This window comes from Chiloscyllium plagiosum, chromosome 10 (genome assembly GCF_004010195.1).
Source record: "Chiloscyllium plagiosum isolate BGI_BamShark_2017 chromosome 10, ASM401019v2, whole genome shotgun sequence".
NCBI classification, from domain to species: Eukaryota; Metazoa; Chordata; class Chondrichthyes; order Orectolobiformes; family Hemiscylliidae; genus Chiloscyllium; species Chiloscyllium plagiosum.
Window position 1 is genome coordinate 42,871,541 of NC_057719.1, and position 25,209 is coordinate 42,896,749.

Consider the following 25,209-nt stretch of genomic DNA (forward strand, 5'->3'; position numbering starts at 1 on the left):
ATCAACTGCTGGCACATCAATGTCAGCTGTTGGAGGGTTAATGTCCACTGACATTCCTGGGGCTGAAACATCAATTTCAGGTTGAGGCATGGACACATCGGCATCCAACTTCCCTTTCACCTTTGGCATTTCAACATCGACTTTTGGTTTTTCCACTTCAGGCAGTTTTAGACCGACATCAGGACCTTTAATGTTGATCTTCCCAAGACTATGATCACCTTCCATCTTGCCTGCTGTGACATCGACACTCGGTGCTTTGATATCCACGTCAGGTTTCTCTAGTGAGACATCAACTTTGGGGAGATTGACATTCGGGTCCACATTTGGAGCTTTTATATCGGGAGTGGAAAATCCAAATTTTGGAGTTTTGAATTTGGGCAGTTTCATTTTTCCACGTTTAACTTCAATGTCAACATCCAGTGCCTGCAGATCATCATCATGTTTTGGTGTTTCTAAGTCAATTTTAGGACCTTTAATGTCTATCTCTGTTCTTTCAACCGAAATATCAACATCTGGCTTGCTCACACTCACATCAACATCCGGTCCTTTGAACTTTGGAAGAGAAATACTAAATGATGGCATTTTCATGGATGGCATTTTGAACTTTGCTCCCTCACCTTTCAACTTCAGACCTGCTGAATCTAAATCGATATCAACTGCTGGCACATCAATGTCAGCTGATGGAGGTTTAATGTCCACTGACATTCCTGGAGCTGAAACATCAATTTCAGGTTTTGACATGGACACATCGACATCCAACATTCTTTTCACTTTTGGGATGTCAACATCGACTTTTGGTTTTTCCACTTCAGGCTGTTTTAGAGCGACATGAAGACCTTTGATATCGATTTTCCCAAGACTAAGATCACCTTCCATCTTGCCTGTCATGACATCAACACTCGGTACTTTGATATCCACCACAGGTTTCTTGAGGGAGACATCGACTTTGGGGAGATTTACATCCTGGTCCACTTTTGGAGCTTTTATATCGGGAGTGGAAAATCCAAATTTTGGAGTTTTGAATTTGGTCAGATTCATTTTTCCGCCTCTAACTTCAATATCGTCATCCGGTGCCTGCAGATCACCTTCAGGTTTTGGTGTTTCTATGTCAATGCTGGGACCTTCAACCTCGACCTCTGGCTTTTCAACTGAAATATCAACATTGGGCTTGCTCACACTCACATCAACTTCAGGTCTTTTATTCCTTGGAAGAGAAATACCAAATGATGGCATTTTCATGGATGGCATTTTGAACTTTGCTCCCTCACCTTTCACCTTCAGATCTGCTGAATCTAAACCTACATCAACTGTAGGCAAATCCGCATTGGTTGATGTAGCTTTAATATCTACTGACATACCTAGAGCTGAAACATGTTCAGGTTTCGGCATGGACACATTGACATCCAACTTCCCTTTCACTTTTCTCATTTCAATAGCGACTTTTGTTTTTTCCACTTCAGGCTTTTTTAGACCGACATCAGGATCTTTGATGTCAACCTTCCCAAGACTAAGATCACCTTCCATCTTGCCTGTTTGCAAATTTACATTTGAAACATTGCCATCCACATCGGTATTTTTTTTTGAGAGAGCGACTGTGGGGAGGCTGGCATGAACATTCATTTTTCCATGTTTAATCTCAGGTCTAGATAATCCAAATGCTTGTCCTTGTGTTTTTGACTTTCTCATTTTCTTTTCTTCTTTTATTTCCATCCTTGGAATTTCCATATTTACCTCAGTTATTGATGGATATGAATCACACTCTTGCTCCCTCTGATGTGTTTGATATTTCATGCCCGAACTTTCAATTGCCTGCTGCCCCTTGCTGTTCTCCAAGATTGAGTCTGCCTCTTCAGGCTCAGTGAATGTTGTTGTGAGATTACCCAGTAACCTGCCTGGTAGCACTTCTCCTCCTTGTTCTGTGATATCTCTATCAGTGTTTGTACCTTTGGCATCAATTTTCATTAAGCTAACATCTATTGCAAGTGTTGAAGACTTACTTGCTTGCTCAGAAGTCTTATCTTTGTCTTCCTTAGTTTTGGTTTTTCTAATTTTTCCTGGCTTATCTGTCTTGGATTTCTTTGTTTTTTTCTCAGATTTTGGGAGTGGTTTCTCAGCAACCTGCTTGCTCATACTTGATTCTTGTCCCTCATCTAATGGCAATATAACATCAGCTTTTACATGTACACTACTAGGTTCTTTATGTGAGACAACCTGTTGCCTTTGTTGGACAGTTATTTTATCATATTTCTTCCTTACTTGTAATTTAGGTTCGGATAGTCCACTGCCTGTTTTCAATTTACCTTCTGAAGCAGTGGTCAGAATAGCTGATTGTGCGTTACTGTCTCTTTTTGAATCATTAATTTCAATTTTCTGCTGTTCCATGTTTGTAGCTGATGTTGGCAAGTGTGATTGTTTGTCTGGTAATTTTGTTTCAATATCAATTGTGGGTTGAATTGGTTCTGAAAGGATAAACTTTGCTATTTTCAGTTTTGGCATTTTCAGTTTGGAGTCTATATTAATATTGTCCGGTTCCATTGCATTGCTCTGATTCTCCAGCTTTGAATCAGATTGCTTTATTATTGTTTTTGTGATGCCATTTGTGCTTTGTGGTATACTATCTGCATGTGTTTTGAATTTCTCATATTTCAAAGTTGATGACTCCTTGCTGCCTGGTGACGGTTCTTGTCTTTTCTGCTCAGAGTTTTCTGTTTTCCCCATTTTAATTCCTCCTGCACCAATATGTGGAAGTTTTATTTTTCTTCTACGTTTTTTTAGCTTTTGAGGGGTTTCTGCTGTTTTTAAATGGGACTCTATATCTGTGCTTGTTGCAGTTACATCGTGTTGTTCACATTCCTCCGTTTCTGATAGGCTGTGTGATCTGTCCAGTTTGTATGTCTTTGTTTTTTTGAAAGCTGGAAACTTGGGGCAAGAAAAAGTTACATCAGGTACTTCAGCCGCCTTTGTCCTTCCCTTCTGTGTTGCTTCTTGCGTTTGTGTTTCTGTTGGTGTGCTCATTTCTTCAGAAGCACGTCTTGCTATTTTTGCTTTACTTCCATAAAGTTTTGAAAAAAACTCTTCTTCTGCTCCCTATGAGAAAGTATGCACTGTTATTTCATCAGGTTTTGTATAACATAAACCTATAAGCTTGCAATATTGATAGAGAGAGACAAGTAGAATGATTAACCATGGTGCATATGTTTGAATGCAAAACCTAACTCACTTGTAAGGTTGACCTGTGTAACACATTTGTATATCTTAGTTATTTAAACTGCTTTGTAAATGGCCTGGATTTTTGCACAATGTCTAAATGGTAAACCTATATACTCATTTTTGTAGAATACCAATGTGAGCTTCTTTTGATTATCTGATTACACTGCAATCAGTCTGATTTCCATGTCCTTTTCTTGTGTTCATTGCAGAATTCAGCTTTCCATAAACTGCAGTTTCATCCCATGTGTAATATCCTATCTGTTATAATTCTGATGCAGAATGAAAACTGAACTTGTTTGCCAGTATGTTATAGACTCGAAATAAAATGCTCCAGAAACGTAACTTCTCCCGAAGAACTTCATCAATGCTAGCCTTTGGCCCTTCACTTATTATGATAGTTAGGAACTGCCAATCTGTTTGATTACATTCTCATGATTAATTTTAATGTCAATGTCCCCATTAAAATGATCACTCTTGTTGTGTTTGCATTGTATCTTATCATGTAGGTTGTGATTGAATCGTGTTTCCATCTGCATTGTGTTTTGTGTATCTCTGGGGAGAGTTTATTTCGCCGAGTGTGCTGGTATGTGGGTTTCCTTTTATGCACTTTTTTGACTGTTCACTGTGTGTTTTTATTTGGTTAAAAATCAGACAACACCAGGTTTTAGTCCAACATGTTTATTTGGAAGTACTAGCTTTCAGAGCGCTGCTCCTTCATCAGGTAGCTGTGAGACAGGATCATAAGACACAGAATTTATAGCAAAAAATTACAATGTCATGCAACTGAAATGATATATTGAACAAACCAAGATAACAGCAATCTAGGTTTGCTCAATATATCATTTCAGTTGCATGACACTGTCATCTTTTGCTATAAATTCTGTGTCTTATGATCCTGTCCCACACCTACTTGATGAAGGAGCAGCAGCGCAAAAGCTAGTGCTTCCAAATTAACCTGCTAGGACCATGACCTGGAGTTGTGTGATTTTTAACTTTGTGCAGCCCAATCCAACACCAGCTCCTTCACATCATTTTATTATTTGGAGGATTGTGATGTGGTTTACTTTGTTGGTTCTGAGTATTGCCTTACCTGTTGGTTATAGTGAGACTTGAGGCACTTGTTTTCAGGACCCCATTTCTTAGTGGGATTTTTTTACTGTTAACTGTTAGTGTGTCATGTGTTTGTCAATTTGTATGACGTTGAATAAAAAAAACTAAATAAAACAATCACGTTTGTACCTCTTGGTAAAGCCCTCATTTTCACTTCATTAAGTAAAAAGGGCTGGAGACGAGAATGATTAAAACTGGCTTACCCATTCATTGTCGATCTCAGAAGATCAGTCATTGGCTATATTCAGACAGAGATTGACAAATACCTAGCCATTAAATATTTCAAGGGATGTGGGAAAGGTGTGCCCAAAAGGTGTTGATTTTGACCATCAGGCATACTCTAGTTGAATTGCAGAATAAGCTCAAGGGTCTGAAAACCCAATCCTACTCCTATTTTTCTATTTGCAGCTGTGTGATTGCCAAATCACATCTACTGCTGTAACTCTTCTTTATACTAATTTCACCAGTAGAATCACCAGTTCCATGCCTTCACAGCAGCCTTCCTATATAAACTTGAACTTTCCAGAATTCTGTTGACTGTGTCTTAAATTCTCCAAGTCCAGTTCACCCATCACCCAGAGCTCACTACATACATTGGCTCAGCAAGACCTCAATTTTCAAAGTCTCTTCATTTTTTAAATCTCTTGCAAGGCCTTGTCTCTCCCTATTTCTGTAACATTCTTTGGCTCCCCAGAGCCCTCTGTAGCTCATATCCAATGTGCAACCCCAACATCAGTCCCTCCAGCATTGGTGAGTTAGCCTTAAGCTGCTAAAGCGAATAGCGCTGGATTCTATCCCAAACCCATTCCCCTCCCACCCACAGTCTACTTCTTTAAGACCATCTTCAAAACCTATTTCATTAACCACTTTTTTTTTGGCTATCTAACTGATAACCTTTTATGTGACTCAGAGGCAAATTTCAATGAATATTCTCTTTTGAATCATCTGGGGACTTTTATTGACTTAAAAGGACAACATTAATGTAATTTATGTGCTCCAGACTTTTTCAAAGCTGCAGAAAATGCCACAGCAGACCACAGCCACAATAGTGGGTTCCATAGTGACACTGCTGTTGCTGTTTGAAGGCCCAGGAATCCCATTTGCAGGCAATATCACATCTGAATTACTCAATTACGTCTACCTTCATGGTAACCTCATGGAAATACTGAAACTTGTTTTTCAATGTTTTCTAAGGATCTGATGGCACAACCATTAACTAGCTATGGAAGCTGTGCTTGCAGTAGCTCTGGGACTTTAACTTGATCGACAAATGACTAATGGTTAAAAAACTAATAAGGAGGGAGAAAATTGGTTGTGGAAGTAAATTGGCAAGCACTATAAAAACAGTCAGCAAGAGCTAGAGCTATATTCTATGAGCATTTAAATAGAAATGGAGCAACTAAATTAAGTGTGGGACTCATTGGAAATTAAACTAGGGAATTGATAATTGGGAACAGGGAAATGGCAGATAAATAAGACCAATATTTTGCATTGATCTTTCTAGTGGGATACACTATAAACATCCCAAAGATAACAGGTATGCAAGGTGCTAATGGGGGGGAAACATCATGTAATAGTCTCTATCATGAGGGACAAAGTATTTGAAAAACTGAAGGCAGACAAGACACCAGATCTAAAGGCCTGGATCCAAGGTTTTAAAGGGAAGTGCTGCAGAGATAGTGGAAGCACTGATCAAAATGTTTCAGAGCTCTTTGGATTCTGGAAAGGTTTCAGTCGATTGGAAAACTGTCCATATAACGTCCCTGCTATTGAAGAGAGGGAAAGAGAAAGCAGGATACTACAGACCAGTTCGCTTAACATATGTCATTGAGAAAATGCTGAAGTCCATTATTAAGGAAGAACTAGCAAGACGCTTAGTGCAATCAAACAGAGTCAACATGGCTTTGTGCATGGGAAATCATGTCTCACAAACTTGATTGAGTTTTTTGAGGAAGTAACAAAGATAACATATGTCATTGAGAAAATGCTGAAGTCCATTATTAAGGAAGAACTAGCAAGATGCTTAGTGCAATCAAACAGAGTCAACATGGCTTTGTGCGTGGGAAATCATGTCTCATAAACTTGATTGAGTTTTTTGAGGAAGTAACAAAGAGGACTGATGAGGGCAGAGCAGTAGATGTGATCTGTATGGACTTCAGTAAGGCGTTTGACAAGGTTCCCCATGGGAGACTGATTAGCAAGGTTAGATCTCACGGAATACAGGGAGAACTAGCCATTTGGATACAGAACTGGCTCAAAGGTAGAAGACAGAGGGTAGTGATGGAGGGTTTTTTTCAGACTGGAGGCCTGTGACCAGTGGAGTGCCACAAGAATCGGTGCTGGGTCCACTACTTTTTGTCATTTACATAAATGATTTGGATGCGAGCATAAGAGGTACAGTTAGTAAGTTTGCAGATGACACCAAAATTGGGGGTGTAGGTGGACAGAAAAGAGGGTTACCTCAGATTACAACAGGATCTTGACCAGATGGGCCAAATGGGCTGAGAAGTGGCAGATGGTGTTTAATTCAGATAAATGTGAGGTGCTGCATTTTGGGAGAGCAAATCTTAGCAGGACTTATACACTTAATGGTAAAGTCATAGGGAATGTTGCTGAACAAAGAGACCTTGGAGTGCACGTTCATAGCTCCGTGAAAGTGGAGTCGCAGGTAGATAGGATAGTGAAGAAGGTGTTTGGTATGCTTTCCTTTATTGGTCAGAGTATTGAGTACAGGAGTTCATAGGTTTAGGGTGAGAGGGGAAAGATATAAAAGAGACCTACTGGGCAACATTTTCACACAGAGGATGGTACGTGTATGTAATGAGCTGCCAGAGGAAATGGTGGAGGCTGGTATAATTGCAACATTTAAGAGGCATTTGGATGGGTATATAAATAAGAAGGGTTTGGAGGGATATGGGCCGAGTGCTGGCAGGTGTGACTAGATTGAGTTGGGATATCCGGTCGGCACAGGCGGGTTGGACCGAAGGGTCTGTTTCCATGCTGTACACCTCTATGACTCTATGATTCTATGAAACTGAAATCATGTTTGACAAATTTGCCAGAGTTAGTATTTTTCTCACTGGAATTTTTTTTAACAAGTGGAATGCCTCAAGGATCTGTCCTACAGCCTCAATTATTTACTATCAATATTAATGTCTTGGAGGAGGGGGCAGAGTGTAATGTATCCAGATTTGCTGACAGTACAAAAAAGAAGGAAGGGCATGTCGTGATGAAGACATAAGCAAGGAGACACTTCCGAACACTTGCGTTTATGAACGAAATCCCATATTACAATTAATTTTAAGGATCCAACATGCAAAGATTCACTCATACAAATGAGTATATTATACAGTACTGTATTGTGTTCTGATTTGCATACAAACTGACTTATGAATGAAATCAGCAAAGGAATGCATTTGTGACCTAGGGACTGCCTGTAGGACAAGGTTTAGTGAATGGCAACAAGTTGCTAGATGGTGTTTAATGTAGGAAAATGTGAGGTCAACTCTTTGGTAAGTATTACCAAAAGGCAGAGTATTATTTAAATAGAGAAAGACTTCAAAAAGAAGTGTTCTTGTGCATGAAACACAAAAGGTTAGCATGCAGGTGCAGCAGATTTAAGACGACAAATGGAATTGGCTGTTAGGCGGTTGGAATTAAAAAAAAAAGGAAGATCTTGTTACAACAGTACAGGGTATTGGTGAGGCCACTCCTGGAGTATTGTGTACAGTTTTGGTCTTGTATTTACAAAAGGGTATAAAAAAGTGCAGTTAAAAAGCGATTCACCCATTGTTTCCTGGTATGACACGGTTGACTTATCAAGAGCAGCTTAACAGGTTAGACCTTTATTAATTACAATTCAAAAAAAAAAGGGGCAATCTTAATGAAGTACACAAGATTCTGGAGCAGCTTAATAGGATGGACAATGGGATGATGTTTCCATTAGTGGGGGAAAGTCAAACAGCGGACATAGTTACAAAAGAAGGGATACTCATTTAAAACTGAGATGCGAATGAATTTCTTCTTCCAGAGATGGGTGGCACGGTGGCACGGTGGCTCAGTGGTTAGCACTGCAGCCTCACAGCACCAGGGACCCGGGTTCGATTCCAGCCTTGGACGATTATCTGTGTGGAGTTTATACATTCTCCCAGTGACTGCATAGGTTTCCTCCCACAATACAAAGATTTGCAGGCTAGGTGAGTTGGCCATGCTAAATTGCCTATAGTGTTCAGGATGTGTAGGTTAGGTGCATAAGTCAGGAGTAAATGTAGAGTAATAGGGTATGGGTCTGGGTGGGTTACTCTTCGGAGGGTTGGTGTGGACTTGTTGATCAGAAGAGCCTATTTCCACACTGTAGGGATTCCATGAGATATTGAAAGCCTGGAATTGTCAAATAGTTGTGGAGGCTAGATTACTGAAGATACTTAAAGAGGAGATATTTAGAATTTTAAAATATCAGGGAGTTGCCAACTATGCTGAGCTGGAATGAAGGAGGAATTGAGGCCTTGAGCAGATCAGCCATCATCTTGTTGAATGACAGGGACAGTTTGAGGGGCCAAATGGCTTGCTCCTGCTCCTATTTCTTATGTACTAACAAGACGAGCAAAGCCTGATAAGAGGAGAAATCTGTGAAGAGTAAGGAGGAACAGAGTTCTTCACAGAAGGCTGTGCCACCATATGTTCTCAAGCTTCATTTAATCCTATGGAAATGCATGAGCTGAATCTGATTCAACAAGGAGCTTATTTGTATCACCTCCTTCAATACAACATGAGGCCTCACACAATGACAAGGATGGGTCTGCCAGCATTTGTAAGGTTACAGTGGGGTTGAATTTCAAAATATCTGGACTTATCATGTGGGGGAGGATGACATAACCAACCTCTGCCCATATACCATCCAAGGATGCTTCCAGAATGTGATGAAAATGGGCTATATTAGGAGTGGTACATATATCAGGACCTGAGGAATCCAGCCATTGCTAAATAAGCTGCATGGATAAAGCTACCTTCATTTTGAAGCAGTCTGCTATTCCTGCAGTCTTTGTAACTCCACAGAGAACCATAGCATGGCTAATTGGACACAAAACATATCAGTGCAGATGACCACTGATTTCCCTCTGCCCATGCACGGGAATTGCCTATAATGAAAACTATAGAGTGATCAGAACCATCATGGAGGAGACTGTTGGCACGCTGGAGAAACACTTCTCGTACCTGGTTCAACCACACAGTGCCCACAAGTAAACATTAAAATATGTTGAACTCAGCGGCAGTCTGCTGCAATCTCCATACGTCATCACAATGCTACAGAATTCTGATGAAGAGCTTATGCTCAAAACGTTGACTCTCCTGGTCCTCGGCTGCTGCCTGACTGGCTGTGCTTTTCCAGCACTACACGTTTTGACTCTGATCTCCAGCATATGCAGTCCTCACTTTCTCCACAGAATTCTCAGTCAAGTATCTGAATGCCAGCTCATGAGGAGACAGAGGAAGAGTTGAGGCAGAGCATAGTACTACTGACTTTGTCATCTTCCGACTCGCCGATAAGTCCACAAAGCTATTGAATTTCTCCCCAAGTATAGCCCCGTTGAATAATGGAAATCGATGATGTCATAACACATTAAAGGGAAAAATGTACTAGAGAGTATACGAAATAAGTATTGCAGGCATTCAAACTAAATTTGCTTCAGCAAAAATGAACTTTATAGAGATGAGACCAGATTAAGTGGTTTTAGGTGCCTTTATAAAATTGACCAGCCTACTAACAGATGTCACATGTTCAATTCTCTACTCTCCTAGAGCGGCCTGGCATATAATGTACAATTTTGGCAATTAAAAGCCTGAATCATATAAACTACCTTTGTTCATTCAGTATATCATCTTTGAAGAGTTCCCTATTCTAGAATGTGCATGTGAGAAAGAGATTTAAAATATATGGCTGTGATTTTATTTTTTTTTTAAATATCAAAGCAGGCTAGATAAACTGAATAGGCTACCAATGTTCCAATGATCTTATGTGATAAATGTCAAGATCTGTCTGAAAACAGTAACCAGTGAAATATTACAGAGAATTATTCCTCTAAAGAGATTTCAACAATTATCATCTTCTGGAAGCTGAACTTAAAAGTACATTTATCCTCTAGTGAACTAAAATAAAGACAAATAACAAACTTTATTTTAGGAGTGAGTGGAATTTAAATGGTAATCTTTCTCTCACTGTGAATGTGCCCCCTTAGTGTCCTCTTACTGTATGAGGCAGAAACAACATTATAATTCATAATAAGAACTGCCAACAGAATATACTTAATTATGTATTTTTAAGTAATTTCTAAGGAAATGACATTAACAGTAGAAGCAGTGAACAACTGATATTTAACAGAAAATAGACCCACCACGATAGGTTTACTTCCTTTTACTTCAACTGCCTCTGATCCTAGTGTATTAGATATTGTTCGTTTCAGGCAGTATTTCATTTTGTATGGTTCTGAGTACTGCAAAATCTTGAGTGCGTCCTCATATTTGACATTATCAAAATAAATTGTAGCACTGATAAGTTGGTCACCTGATGAAAACAAAATCATACACAAGTTTAAATAGTGATCAGACCTCAAATGATTTTAAGTCTTTTCACTTTATTTGGCAAACTTACTTAATTAAGGTGCTATATGGAACAGTAAGTCCTGCTGCATTTGGCACAACCAGAATGAAAACATACCTTTCATGAAAAGCAAGAATAGGGACTATTGTATTTGGGTCTGAAAGAGTGAATACAGAGGAGAGCCTTGCACACCACCCATAATGATGATGTCATTTGGACATGTGGATATACGGCTTGGGAGTAAGAGTTAATACCTGATCCTCTTTGTAATCTCTTTAACAATATCTATCACATCAGTATAATCTGTGCGATGTATATTTTATTTATGTTGTTTATTTTTGATCATTGAATTTTTAATTTTGAACTAGCATAGAATGTGGATTTTCCCAAATTCCCTGCTTGAAAGGCTATAATGATTAACTTGTGACTATTTCTGAACACCCAGTAATTTCTTTTAATATATAGCCTGATAGAAAGACTTCCTCGAGAGTATTGGAAATTTGTTGACATTGAGAGAATTTATGAGTGAACCGAGTAAACAGTTACATTTTCAGAAAGAAGATTCTAGAATTGTTTTAGACTTAGGGGTAACACCCATAGCTTGAAGAAAAAGGCTTTTTTAAATTTCAGTATGAGATGCTATGCAGGATTCTTAGTGTAGTTTGGATATATAAAGCAATTTCTCCTGAGCGAGGCAGAAGTTAGTTTAGAATTTTTAACCTAGATTAAGGAGCTTAGTTTGAAAATCCCAGAACAGAAATATTTGGTTAAAACCTTGAAGGGGTTATGTGAAGCTTAGAATGTTTAAGCTCAATTACATGATGAATCAAGAAGAGGCTATCAGATTCACATGATTAGGAATTGAAGCCACAGCTAAGTCAAGCATTATGTGGAACTGAAAAGAACACCTCTCCCGTGTTTGTGAGCTACAATTAGATACCATGGGGACTAATGGGCATATATTTTTACTGTGTGTTTCAAAATGTTTAAACGTGTTACATTTCAGTGTTTTGGTTAATTCTAGCTTAATTTCTTTCTGCATAACAAACTTCTTTTTTTGTTAAAACTAAGTCTGCAATATCACATGCTTGTATTTCAGTCAGAGATGACCTTGTTAAAAAAGGAAAAAACAAATAAAACAAAATGTCATCTATCAAATTTAATTTTAGTCTGGGATCGCACTTCTCCAGTAATAACATCAACTGTCATAATAACACCTGTATCTCAGTTGCTACCATGCAATCAACTACTCCTTGTTCAACATAAGAATTGCTTGTAGTTAGGCCAATACTTGATCTACTATTCTGGACTAAATACCCATTAAAAGAGGATTATGGCAGCAAACTTACTACATGATGAGATATAGACATAGTTTAGTTGCACGTAGAACAGCAACCTGTGAACATGGTCTTGTTTCTATAGGTAATGGAAATGTTTAAGTCTCTTGCCTATATATTAGCTTGGCCTCTTACTCAAAGGATAGTCAATTCAGGCCAATACCATGGTTTGAACACATAATTTAAGCAGTACAGTATGGAGGGGCATACTGCATTGTCAGATGCGTGATCTTTTGGATTAGACATTTAGCTGAACTAGCATGAGAAGATGCTGGTGGAAGTCTTTCTGAAGAAGGGCTCATGCCCAAAACATCGATTCTCCGGCTCCTTGGATGCTGCCTGACCTGCTGCGCTTTTCCAGCAACACATTTTCAGCTCTGATCTCCAGCATCTGCAGTCCTCACTTTCTCCTCGAAGAGTGTGGCCAATGCCAGGACACTGAATAAATTTGAGGGGATAGACAGATAGATAGGTTTTAACTAGTCATGGGTTAAAGGGTTCTGGGAAGTGGACAGTTATGTGGAGTTAAGGCCAAGATAAAATCAGCCATGTTAGTATTAAATGGTGGAGCAGTCTCAAGGGCTCACTTGCTTACTCCTGCTCTTAGTTCTTATGTTTGTATGTTCTTATTGCCTATTCTCAGCTAGCATGAGAAGGTGCTGGTGGACTTTCTTTTTTTACAGCTGAGTAATTGTTATGTCACTCATCGGGTAGTTAAGATTGACAAGGTTGAAGTTGGACAGGAGCCATATAAAAGCATGGTCAGGTAAGCCAGGATGTAAAGATTTCCTTATCGTAAAGGACATAATGAACCAACAGTATCACTTTTGCTGTCAATATCTATTAAGATTAAGGCTGTTTTTTTCTTTAGGCTGAACTAAAATTCTCAAATGGCTATTCTGAAATTTCATGTTCTCTAACTATTAGTTCAGGATTTCTAGTTCAGTCAAATAACCATGACTCAGTGTCATTTACATATCTACAAAGATTGCATGTGAAAAGCTGTTCGTTGGAGGCAAAACAACTGAGAATACAAGATATAATAAATTGCATTCCCTCCACAAATGCAAATAGAATGAATAAACATAGTTATAACTGAAGAGAAGAAGATTTAATTTTACACTTTGTAAATCATAATTCAGGTACTTTTATAAATAAAAACATTGTCAGAAAACTTATGGCATAAATGGAGTGTTATTGAAGAAAGTTTACCAAGTGTAATATTGCTCTAACAGAGTCTGTTTTTTTCTGGTGTTAATGTTCAAAGAGATCTTTGATCTTCAGTGAGTTTTTTTTTATGTGAATTGAAATTAATTTGCTTAATATAAATAATTGATAAAATGAACTTATTTACTCTTTCATAAAGATTTGTATAAGTGCAATCAATATGCTTAGAGATTGCTATGGAATCAAATTGTGGCTCAGATATGATTAGTGGTAAAGTGGTGGCCTCAAAGAAAACTACCTACAAATATCTAATGATCTCTGTAACACAGATTTCTCTTTTCTCATATTAGTTTGAATTTGTTGCCATGTTAAGAAGATCTCCAGAGGTCCAGAAACAATGCTGTCATTCAGTAGAGCAAGCAACCAATCATATTAACATATTCTTATTGTCAGCAAACCAAGATATAAAATGTACTCATTATTCTGAATTATCTTGTATAACATAAAATGGCTGTTTGGTATGCACACATTAGAAGTAGAAATACCATAAACATTTTTAAAATTGTGTCAAAAATGCAAATATTTTTCAGGGTGCAGAATGTTTACCTTATACATACATGAAATTAATGTTCATGGACCCAAGTGAATCTTCAGCATCAGTTATAAAATTAAAACCCAATTACATTTAATTAGGAATGTATAATTCTTGAAGAATGTTGTAATTATGAGTACGAAAAGGAAAGTTCATGTCAGTTAAGTAATTTCTAGAGGGTTACAATGAGGGTAGAGTGCAATAAATTACCTTATGGAGAACTCCTGATAGTAATTTCCAGATTGCCACAGTTAACTGTGCATGTATGAAACAGAGAAATATAGAAACTAGAAGCAGGAGTAGGGCATTCAACCCTTCAACCCTGCTCCACTGTTCAAGGCTGATCCTCTACCTCAAACACCTTATTTCCACTTTCTCTCCATACTCCTTGAAGCCTTTAATATTTAAAAATGTATCAATTTCTTTCTTAAATACGCTCAGTGACTCAACCTTCACAGCCTCCTTTGGTAGTAAGTTCCATAGATTGACCTAACTCTGGGTGAATAAATGTTTCTGTAACTTAGTCCGAAATGGCCTTCTCTGTATACCGAGACTGTGACTCTTGGTTCTAGACAACCCAATGAGGGAAGCATCCTCCCTGCATCTAGTCTGTCTAGCCCTGGTAGAATTAAGCATAGATTTCAGAAATTGTTGTCAGTTTCAAAGAACTAGTGATTATAAATGTTTTTCCATATTGTTACTACCACATGGTCAAGACCTCAACCTTGTTTTCAATAATACTTGTATTAATGTATTATTTCTATATAACTTAGCTGTTATTAAACTGACATTAAGTGATATTCATTGCATTACAAATATTTGCCTTTTCTTTTGCCAATGTGACACCAGTTGTTCTGTGCAAATATGCTGATATGCACAAGTAAGCTCATTTTTCATACTTAGACTGTGTAGAACTGCATCTTGAGGGATAAGAATTATTCCATGTACAGAAAGCAATCTATTGGATTCAACATAGCTGCATAACATGCTTTCAGATTCTCTTCAAAATGATAGATATCATCATACAAATCAAAGTATTACAGACTAAAGTCAGGAATAACTTTGTTGTAATATTTTATAAAGCTCTAATAATTGTATTATGTTTTAATAATAATGTTATATTTCCTGTCAGCCATACACTAGAAAATTCAGACCTAATGAAACTTCTGGGATTTTTCATAGTAAAATACTGCAGATTCTGCATTATCCCTTAAAGTATTCAATTAAATTCTTTCTTCTGTTTTTCAGCAGAGATATTAATCTGCTTAAAATTAAAAAAAACAATGAAATATAGATGAGTTAGTTAAATGGAATGATTGGTAATTATATGAGAAGATGGACAGTATGTTTGATTAGATTAGATTATTAGATTACTTACAGTGTGGAAACAGGCCCTTCGGCCCAACAAGTCCACACCGACCCGCAACCCACCCAGACCCATTCTCCTACATTTACCCCTTCACCTAACACTACGGGCAATTTAGCATGGCCAATTCACCTAATCTGCATATTTTTGGACTGTGGGAGGAAACCGGAGCACCCGGAGGAAACCCACGCAGACACGGGGAGAATGTGCAAACTCCACACAGAGAGTCGCCTGAGGCAGGAATTGAACCTGGGTCTCTGGCGCTGTGAGGCAGCAGTGCTAACCACTGTGCCACCGTGTCAACCACCACGATTGGATGATGTTGTCTTGTTAATTATTTTTCTACAGATGATAAGTTATGCCTGGTCTGAAAAATGTCAACCCAATGCATTAGTGACTTACTTATTCATATTTCTAGGCTAATAATCTGTCAATTCCACTGAATAACAGAATATGGTCATTTAGTACTTTCTTCTCTTTTGTCATGTCCTTCCTTAAAAATGATTGCTTTTAAAGATGAAACAAATTTTCTCAGGGTTCTCCTGATTACTATCAGTAGAAGATTGGTGAAAGCCCCATTTAGATGTGTATCAGGTACCAGCTAACTCTCTTTGTGAATCAGGAACACCCCAGAGGATATTCCCAGCAGTTTCACTAAGTTTCTAAAATGCATGCTGGCCTCCAAGGTGCTTGCTGCACAAATCAAAGTATTTGAACATCAGGACATAGCTGGATTCTATCCAGCAGAGATCACCAAGTTGTGACAGTTAAAGCAAAAGGAACACTGATTGATTTAGCTCTTGTCTGGCTCAGGGGAAATTGAGGTCAATTTTTGTTGTTTCAAGCAGTGCTCCAGCTGTGATCAGCTGAATCAGTGGATATTAAGTATTAAACCAGGAATCTACACAGTCTATAGGCCTCTTTTTAGCAAGTTAGGTAACCACTTTAATTCTTCTGGGTTTAAACTTTCACGTAATATTCAGTGACTATCTGGATATGCTTTACCTTCTCTCATTCGTAGCTGTTTTGCAGCAGGAGAATCCTTCAGAACATGTTTGATGAATATGCCATCTTTTTCTCCACTTTTAACACTGAAACCAGTTGCACCTACTTCAGCCTCTGTGTTCACAAATACTTCCACAACATCCTTTTCCTTTTCTTCCTGTAAAGAAATAAGAAGAAAATGCAAATAAGGCAGCAGGTAGTTTTAATATTATTTTGTTCTATTTGTCTCCAAATTATGAACAATTTTTTAAATCCCATAAGTAGCAAAAAAAACCTACCACTTTGTGACTCATCTTTGCAGATAATTGTTTCTTAGACAAAATTTCTAACTCCTTTTTCTGGTCTGTGATGTCGCCAAGTTCTTCATGTGGTAGCTGCCCCAGTAGCTGCATACGAAAGTTCAGAAATTGGTTGAAATGAGTGCGAATCTTCAAGGTTCTGATCACAAAATGTAATACTTGCATTGAAGTAAATCTGTGTTAAACAATCCTGTAGCTGGGTTTGAGGCAGATAATTGAAGCTAGACCTTTCTGTCAGCACTATCAGAACAAGTGGCAGCTTTATTCCACTGGGAGTGATACCTCATTGGCGTCCTAAATATAGAATGGGACCTTAGTTGCAAATTGTGTGGGCTGACCTCTTCTGACCTCTTCTGATGAGAGTGCTGCTTCTCTGTTTCTCAGCCTGTTTTAAATTGTCAAACATCAGTGGGACTAGGGTTATACATGCACATCATCGTCTTAAACCCAGTACCTCCAAATACCCCTTTGAAAACATGAACAAAAATCATCTGCCATGATTTTGTGCAATTTTGCCCAGTGCATTGTGAATTTAAATTCCTATATTTCTGTGAAAAATGTAAATCGCTGGATTCTACCTCTACAGTGTTTGACCTCACCTTTTAAAAAAGTACATAGAAAGATGGTAGAACATATATACCCAACAGAATAGGCATTTAGTATTTTGGAGTGTGAGGAGCAAAACTAATGTAGTCTGTGGATTTTGGACACATTCATGAGTGAGCAGGATGCTGGTATTTGGCAGGGGTTAGTTGTGAAATTTAGCCAAGAGGGATTAGCAATATTGGGCACAAAGTCCTACAAGTCAGGTCTAACTACACCCGGTCCTGGAGTATGGAAATACTGCAGAAAGGACTTTTGGCTGAACAGGAAGTTATAATGTAGATATTAGCTGTCCTTGTGACTTAGTTATGATGGTGAATCCTAGATTCCCGTAGCCCCAGCTGAAGGATACCAGCAAGTAGCAGCATTGTGTGAGTCAAATGCCAATATTGCTCAGTATTGTGAGAGCATCTGAGTTTGATAATTCTGGAGAACATCCTGGGATCTGTAAACTTCGGAGTCAATGGTCCTAGAGGTTGGAAGTGCTAAAAATTAATAGAATCATAGAATCATTGACTGATTACAGTCTAGAAGGTGGCCCATCATAGCCCATTATGTTTATGCTGGCTCTCTGCAGCCTCAATTCATTAAGTCCCATTCTCTGTGGTCCTTTAAAGTTTCTCTAATAAATTGTCATTTGAAAGTCCTGATTGCAACTGACTCCACCACATTCTTTACAAAGTGCATTGAAGATTCTAACCCCAGGCAGGATGTCAAAGTATCTCTCAGGTAGGGAAAGAGTTAAAACAGGGATGAAGTGAGGACTGCAGATACTAGATATTAGAGTCGAGAGTGTGATGCTGGAAAAGCATGCAGGTCAGGTAGCATCTGGGGAGCAGGAGAATCAATGATTCAGGTATAAGCCCTTCATCAGGAATGAAGCTTATGGGTTGGGTGGCAGAGAGAAAAATGGGAGGGGGTTGGGGCTGGGGGGAAGGTAGCTGAGAATGCAATAGGCAGATGAAAGTGGGGGAAAAGGTGATAGATCAGAGAGGAAGGTGGAGTGGATAGGTGGGAAAGACAATGGACAGGTCAAGAAGGCAATTTACATGTGAAAGAACTGAAACCAACATGTTCATTCTAAAACATGAGAGACTTAACAAACAATCCAGGTCTTTTTCAATATATAATTTCAGTTTCATCACAATGTAAGCTTTTGCTATAAATTCTGTGTCTTATGATCTTATTCTCCACAACCACCTGATGAAGGGGCAGCGTTCCGAAAGCTAGTGCTTCCAAATAAACCTATTGGTCTGTAACCTGGTATTGTGTGATTTTTAACTTTGTACATCCATTAACATTTTACAACTATAACTTTTGAAGTGTAGTCACTGTCTTGATGTTAGTCAATTTTAGTAGGTTCACATAAGAAACAAACAGCTGAGTGTCCATATAATTTGTTCTGTTAGGGACGATGGTTGGTCAGGACACCAAGAGTTAAATGATCTTTTACAACCATCTGAATCAGGAACAGGTTTTGAAAAGCAGGACACCCTGAATATTGTATTGAAAAGTCATAGCAGATTACACTACATTCTGCTACAGAACCCATAAATGTTTGATTTCCAGTTGGAAGTGCTGCTAACTGATGCATGTGTTCACACTTGAGACGCAATCAAAACTGAAGCTAAATATTTTTTTCCTATGTTTTACAATTTTCTTGCTACTTTGCTTAGCTTCTTGAGAAAATAGAAAGAGGAAAAGACAAACAAATTGTAGTGCAGAGCTGGGTGTGATCTAGAACAGGTGAGGTTGTTGAGTGCAATTAGCCTGAAGCATTTTCTGACATTTTGCAAAGGTTACATCAAGTATAATTACATAGAATAAAATGAACTCAACAGGTGGTTGCAGCTTTTACATTTTAATCTTTCAGAGCAATTCTAGATACTGATCATAGTTTTATTGTGAAAAGTCAAAAGGAGATAGTATTTTTGCATTTTTTTTTGTTGGACATGAATTACAACCTACCCATCAACATTGATTTTGATCAAGCAACACACCCAGACCTACACCCCATCCCATCCCCATAACCCCACATGGAGTTTAACCATGGAAAACCTACCAACACTGCACATCCCTGGACACCACAGGGCAATTGTTAACATGGCCAATCCACCTAACCTGGCACACCTTTGGAGGAAACTGGAGGACCCAGAGGAAGCACCGAAGACTGGAATTGAACCTGGTCCTTGGCGCTCCAGAGAAGATGTTAGATGCTCATCTGAATTACAGCTCTTAAGAGAGTGAAAACAGGACCACTAAGGTGATAGCATAGTCAGATCTAAATCCAAAGAAGCTGATTGTTACAAGACAGTTAGTTATCTTTTAATTCAAGATAATCTGGAGTCATTCAGAGAGGGTGATTTAATCTCATACAAATATACCATGAGACAAGCCCACGTGAACTATTTGTTATGGAAACAGAAACTCAAATCAATGTTTATTAAAAGTGATATGTGAGTTTTAACACATTAACACAACAGAGGCAGCTGGAATCTTGTTGAGGGGTTGGGGGTCTCACCTGTTGACTGAAGAGCTGGAGAGACACCCAAGATGCCACTGGAAAGGCCCTCCAAACCACAGGTCAGTCAACCAGTGTGAGGCTAACGGAGGGTCTCCCACTGGACTTAAGACCCAGGGGGTCAGGGTTTTGTCTACTCGGAGCTGGAAGCTGATCAAGTGTAGTAGCTCTTGTTTTAAGAAAATACAGCTGCCAGTAAGTTTGAAAGCACACTGTAGTTACCATGCCCTCAGCTGTTTATCCCTTTGTGGATTCTGTACTCCCTTGGTTGCTTATTGTCTGCACTTATGTTCTTGTAGGCTGCACTGGCTTATTAGACTGTGACTCTTCTGAGTTCCAAGCATCCCTAATTTGTCTTATAAGAGATTTAAGCCGTCTCACAACTTCTGTACTGTAAACTCCTTATTTGCACTTTGACAGTGCAGTATTGAATGCTGCTCTCTCGTACAGTGTTTCATTCCTGCTCCATTACATTCTTCTCTTTCACCTGCCCTCTTCTGCTCTTCTGAAGTCAGAGTTGTATCATCATCATCATCATTATCTATTTGCATTCTAATTAAAACAGCCCTTGTGCTCTGCAGCGTAACAGGGCAGATCAGGTGGAACACTCCTTGCAGGCACAGGATTGTAGAGATACACAGGACACAGTAAAGTGGGAATGGATGAGGTTTCCAGGGTTGAAAGTGGTGTGTGCAGGGGTCGGTTCAAGGGCAGGGGTCTGGCTCTCAACACGCACCCCCTCTCTATTGTCCAGTCCCTCAATTGATGTCCAGTCTCTTTTTCTGAAGAAGACCTATTGGTTTGGAAGAGTTCTATACAGATGCTGACTGAGCTGCTGCATTTGTCTGGCACTTTCTGATTTTATTTCCCATTTCCAGTATCTGCAGTTATTTGTTTTTATCAAATTTTAAGCTGTACACATTTATTTTCCAATGTCTACCTTTGTTCCTAAACATGAAAGGCAGTAGTGGCACTTTACAGCCTTCCAGACTCAAGAATGAGTTCAACAATCTTAGATCATAATAAGCACTTTCACTTCATAGGATGACAGCTGTTGGTAACCATTCTGCTATTGCCATTTACACATCCAAGACCCACCTTTTGTTTCTTTATTTATCCCATTACATTCCTGTTCGGCCCTGCAGTCCTGTCTTCCTCTTTGCCATTTGACTAGAATTCTTTAGAAGTAGAATCCCTACAGTATGGAAACAGGCCCTTCAGCCCAACAATTCCACACCCGACCCTCCAAAGACTATCCCACCCAAACAATTATTCTACATTTATCTCTGATTAATGCACCTAACCAACATGTTCCTGAACACTACGGGCAATTTAGCATGGCCAATTCACCTAAACTGCACATCTTTGGATGGTGGAAGAAAACAGGAGCACCCGGAGAAAACCCATGCAGACACGGGGAGAATGTGCAAACTCCACACAGACAGTCACCCGAGGCTGAAATCAAACCTGGTCTCTGGTGCTGTGAGGCTACAATGCTAACCACTGAGCCACCGTGCTGCCCGTAATTGGTTGAACTAAAAAAATTAATGGATGAAAGAATCAGTTGAATCCTAAGGGGAGGCAGGCAGTGACTTAAGGTGAAATATTGTCTGTATTCTAGAAACTTTGAACAACAGTTTGAAGTCTTGTCACAGCAGGAACCTGCTGACATAAATATCAGGAGTTAGCATTTGTACTGCACTTTTAATTTAGCAAAATATCACATGATGCTTATCAGTAGTATCAATAAATGCAATTTTTGTCGCTGAGCAACATAAAGGTGTCAGGACAGATGATCACAAACTTGGTCAGAGAGGTAAGTTATAAGGTATTTTTGGAGGAGGGAGAACTTGGTCGGCATGGATGAGTTGGACCGAAGGGTCTGTTTCCGTACTGTACATAACTAACTTTCATCGTATTACAGAGCTTCCTTTTCGCACATTCCTCCCCTCTCCTTTCCCTGCCTCTGCACATTCTTAAAATCTACTGCATCTCATTGGCCAACATGTAAACTCTGTCCTTCTCCATAACTGCTGCCTCCACTGCTGCGTATTTCCACAATTTCTGTTGCTGTTGCAGTATATTGAAGTTACTGTCAATTAATGCAAAAAAGACAATATCATGAGACCACTTTCAGGAAAAATGATACTGCTGTGTGACAATTCATTACTTCACAAGGAGTACCTTTACAGATCTTTTGTGGATTATTTCAAATTTCTATGCCTCATGCTCAGAATTAAAAGCTTTCATATTTACGTGACAAAATCTAACAGAAATATGATGGGAATCTTCACCATGTTCAAACAGCGGATTTCCATCATATTTGTTTTGTCAGCAGTTGTACTCTACCAGATTTCTCTTTATTTTTCAATCTGTTTAGAATTCGGATGCATCCACATGCTACTTCGACAGATTTTTATTTCAGAATTACACAGAATTTGCAGCTCAGAAACAGGTTATTTGGCCCAGTTGACCCTGTTTCATTAAACCCGATGCACAAATGTTTCCTTCTGTCTCAGGTTCTTATCTGACATTCCCTTGACACTATTTACATTAATTGCAGTATGTGGTTGAAAGTTCCACATCCCAACCAATCTCTGGGTAAAACTATTTCGCCTGAACGTTTTATTGAAGTTGTTGTTGTCAATCTTATATTTATGACTAGTCATAAGTATGAAAACCTACAGGTATTGGTCATTCAAAAACAGAGGTTCACTGCCCAGTTTTTGTGCTTACTTGTTAGAATGCCTCTTGCTGTCATTCACATTACCTACCCGCGTTGCTTCTGTGTCTCACTTCAACTTTCTGTCTGCCAGGGTTGTAGTCAAGAACTCTTTCCTCTTTTTCATAATTAACTTTAACTGAAACTGCTGATGCAGCTCAGCTATTGTAAGTAATTTTATAATTATGTGTATAATTCTCTTAGGTTTTAACATTCAGCTGTGAAGTTCAGTCATCATCCTCACAGCCCCAGTTCTGGTTTCCTCACCTAAGGAACAGTGTGGTTATGAAAGACGGAGTGCAATGGAGGCTTATCAGGCTGGTTCTTGGGATGTTGGGCTGTCCTTTGAAAAGCAATTGAGAGCCTGAAAGGATGTGTACCAGACAGGTTCAGCCATTAAGTAAGTTGAAGACAGAGATGATAAAGATTATTTTAAGTGAATCTTTTTTATATTTTGCAATGGAATAGCAATAACTGATACAATCTTTGACATTACTCTGCCACTTGCCAGTTAGGAATTGCCTCAAGAGATATGGGCGTAGCACAAGATTATGACGGTGAATTAGATATCAACCATGATCTTTATTGGTGGAGCTGGTTCAAGGGGTTGAGTAGCCTCCTCCCACTTGTATGTTGCATTCCAGAGTACTGTATTTACACAGTCTAATTGTAGCAACCTGCTTGTAAATGTGCCAATAAAAGTAGCATTGATGCTGTTAAATATCCAGGTCCTCCTCTATTAGAACAATTGCGTTCTGTTTTCAGAAAACTTTTAACTTTAATTCTACCTGTTTGATTAGCTTGAAAAACAAAATCAACTTGCATAAGATGTTGTTCCCTTCGGACTCCATAGATCCCAGAAAAATGATGGGCGGAACCCAGATACATAAGACTCGACAGATCTAATTGTTACCAGCAGAATAAGGGCTGAGGCTGTGAGTCTCACAAGATGGAAGTCCATACTCAACTAGTGCTGACCCCAACCAGATCCCATGTTAATTTACACAAGGGCTTAATCCTTGGTGTGAGATGGACAGATTGATGGAGTAGGCATTCGTACTTTGAAGGATGGTCAGCAACTTTTCTAAGTGTCATGATCTTAAGTTCTTAAATCTTCTGCTTTTTAAATATTAAAAGAGGAAGTTGACATTGAGATGGCAGCATGGGAAGGTGGGATGGGGAGAGTGGAGGTGGGGGTTGGTGGGGTGTGGTACATAGGGCCGTGAATGTTGATTAACGGTTTGAGAGGTGACGGGTGAAAGGTGTGTCCACATCTAAACACCTGCGACAATGTCCCAGAGGACTGAGCTGAGCCTTCTCACCAGCCTGTCTCAGCACTTGCCCATCTCTATGTCTGCGTTGGATCTGCTTCAGGAATCAGCAAGTCAGAAATGATCCCAAGTCTCCCAGAGCAAATTAGTTCAAACAAGGACCCTTTGAAATGGAATGGGTCTGCCAAATCTGGAAATTTCTGGATATGAGCTAACACATCTAAGGCAAAATTCATTGTTTTGAAGTGGACATCCCATGTATCCAAAAATGTGACTTCAGCACATTTAAAACCATGACTTCTCCTGCTCCTACTTACATTTCTTAGACTAAGGTAAACATGCATATCAGAAAAGGATAAGACCAAGTGGTCAAATTTAGTAGAATAGTTGTTTGAACAAAAGTGAGGGACTGAACTTCATTTTCAAATCAACAAACACAACAGTGCAGAATACTTTCAGGATTCACCTTTTGGGGTGGGGGTGGTTATGTCAAATTTCTTAATCTGCCATTCCGAGAAGGGAGTGGCATTCATACTCAGGGATTGTTAGTCAGACAATCTACAATTTTTCATCCAAGGCTGAATTACAGATCATCCTTGATTTTAGCTGTTTTGTTGTAATTTCCACTTCATACTTGTTTACGTACCCTCTTTCCTTTGTATTCCTCTGCTAATGAATAGTCATATACTGGTGAAGATCCCTGAGGCCTTGGTCTAACAGTTTCTACAAATTCTGTTGGCAGCTCACACACCTATGAGAGAATGAATTGCAAATAAAATCCATTCCTTTAAAACATTAGCTTATTCTCAAAATATTATATCAAAATTATAATGAGCGTGTAAAAGATTATTTTAAATGAATCTTTTTAATATTTTGCAATGGAGTAGCAATAACTGATACAATCATTGACATTACTCTGCCACTTGCTAGCTCAGCAGTTTGTATGAAGATCTAAGCATTGCTGGTACAACTTCAAATATTTATCAGACTAAAAGCTGAAAATAGCACAAAAAGCAACAGTATTTTGTGTAAGTGCATATTTGTTCAATGAATGTGATAAAACCAAATTAGAAATGTTTATTTAACTGATATTGCATTTAATAAATTCTGTTTTTTTTTTAAGTTGTACTTTAAAACACCAGTGCATAATAAAATTAACGTAAAGAAGTATTTCACAAAATGACTTTACAGATTTAAAAAAATATATTACTTACAGAATCACGATCCCCAGGGTCTACCTCAGCCTCTTTTAAACACTGGACAGAACCTATAAAAGTGTTGAGATAAATGACACTTAGTAATTGAATAACATACAGCAACAACTGCGCACATACTCCAGAGTTCTTGTTACATATGTTCTGATAACACATGCAAGCATTTCATTTAGTCCTGTTTCTAAAATGGTCAC

The 25,209-nt window shown here is 38.7% G+C and overlaps 1 protein-coding gene across 1 annotated transcript in view; it reads right to left on the reverse strand.

Annotated features, from left to right (window-relative positions):
* LOC122553574 (protein AHNAK2-like) overlaps positions 1-25,209 on the reverse strand; it is a 108,959-nt gene that overhangs the window by 6,100 nt on the left and 77,650 nt on the right. Inside the window, exons 2-7 of the mRNA XM_043697590.1 lie at positions 25,016-25,068; positions 24,448-24,552; positions 16,664-16,771; positions 16,386-16,542; positions 10,713-10,882; positions 513-3,087 (exon numbers count right to left, since the gene is read on the reverse strand). Of these exons, the coding sequence (XP_043553525.1) occupies positions 513-3,087; positions 10,713-10,882; positions 16,386-16,542; positions 16,664-16,771; positions 24,448-24,552; positions 25,016-25,068 (3,168 nt within the window). The remainder of the gene's footprint in view (positions 1-512; positions 3,088-10,712; positions 10,883-16,385; positions 16,543-16,663; positions 16,772-24,447; positions 24,553-25,015; positions 25,069-25,209) is intronic.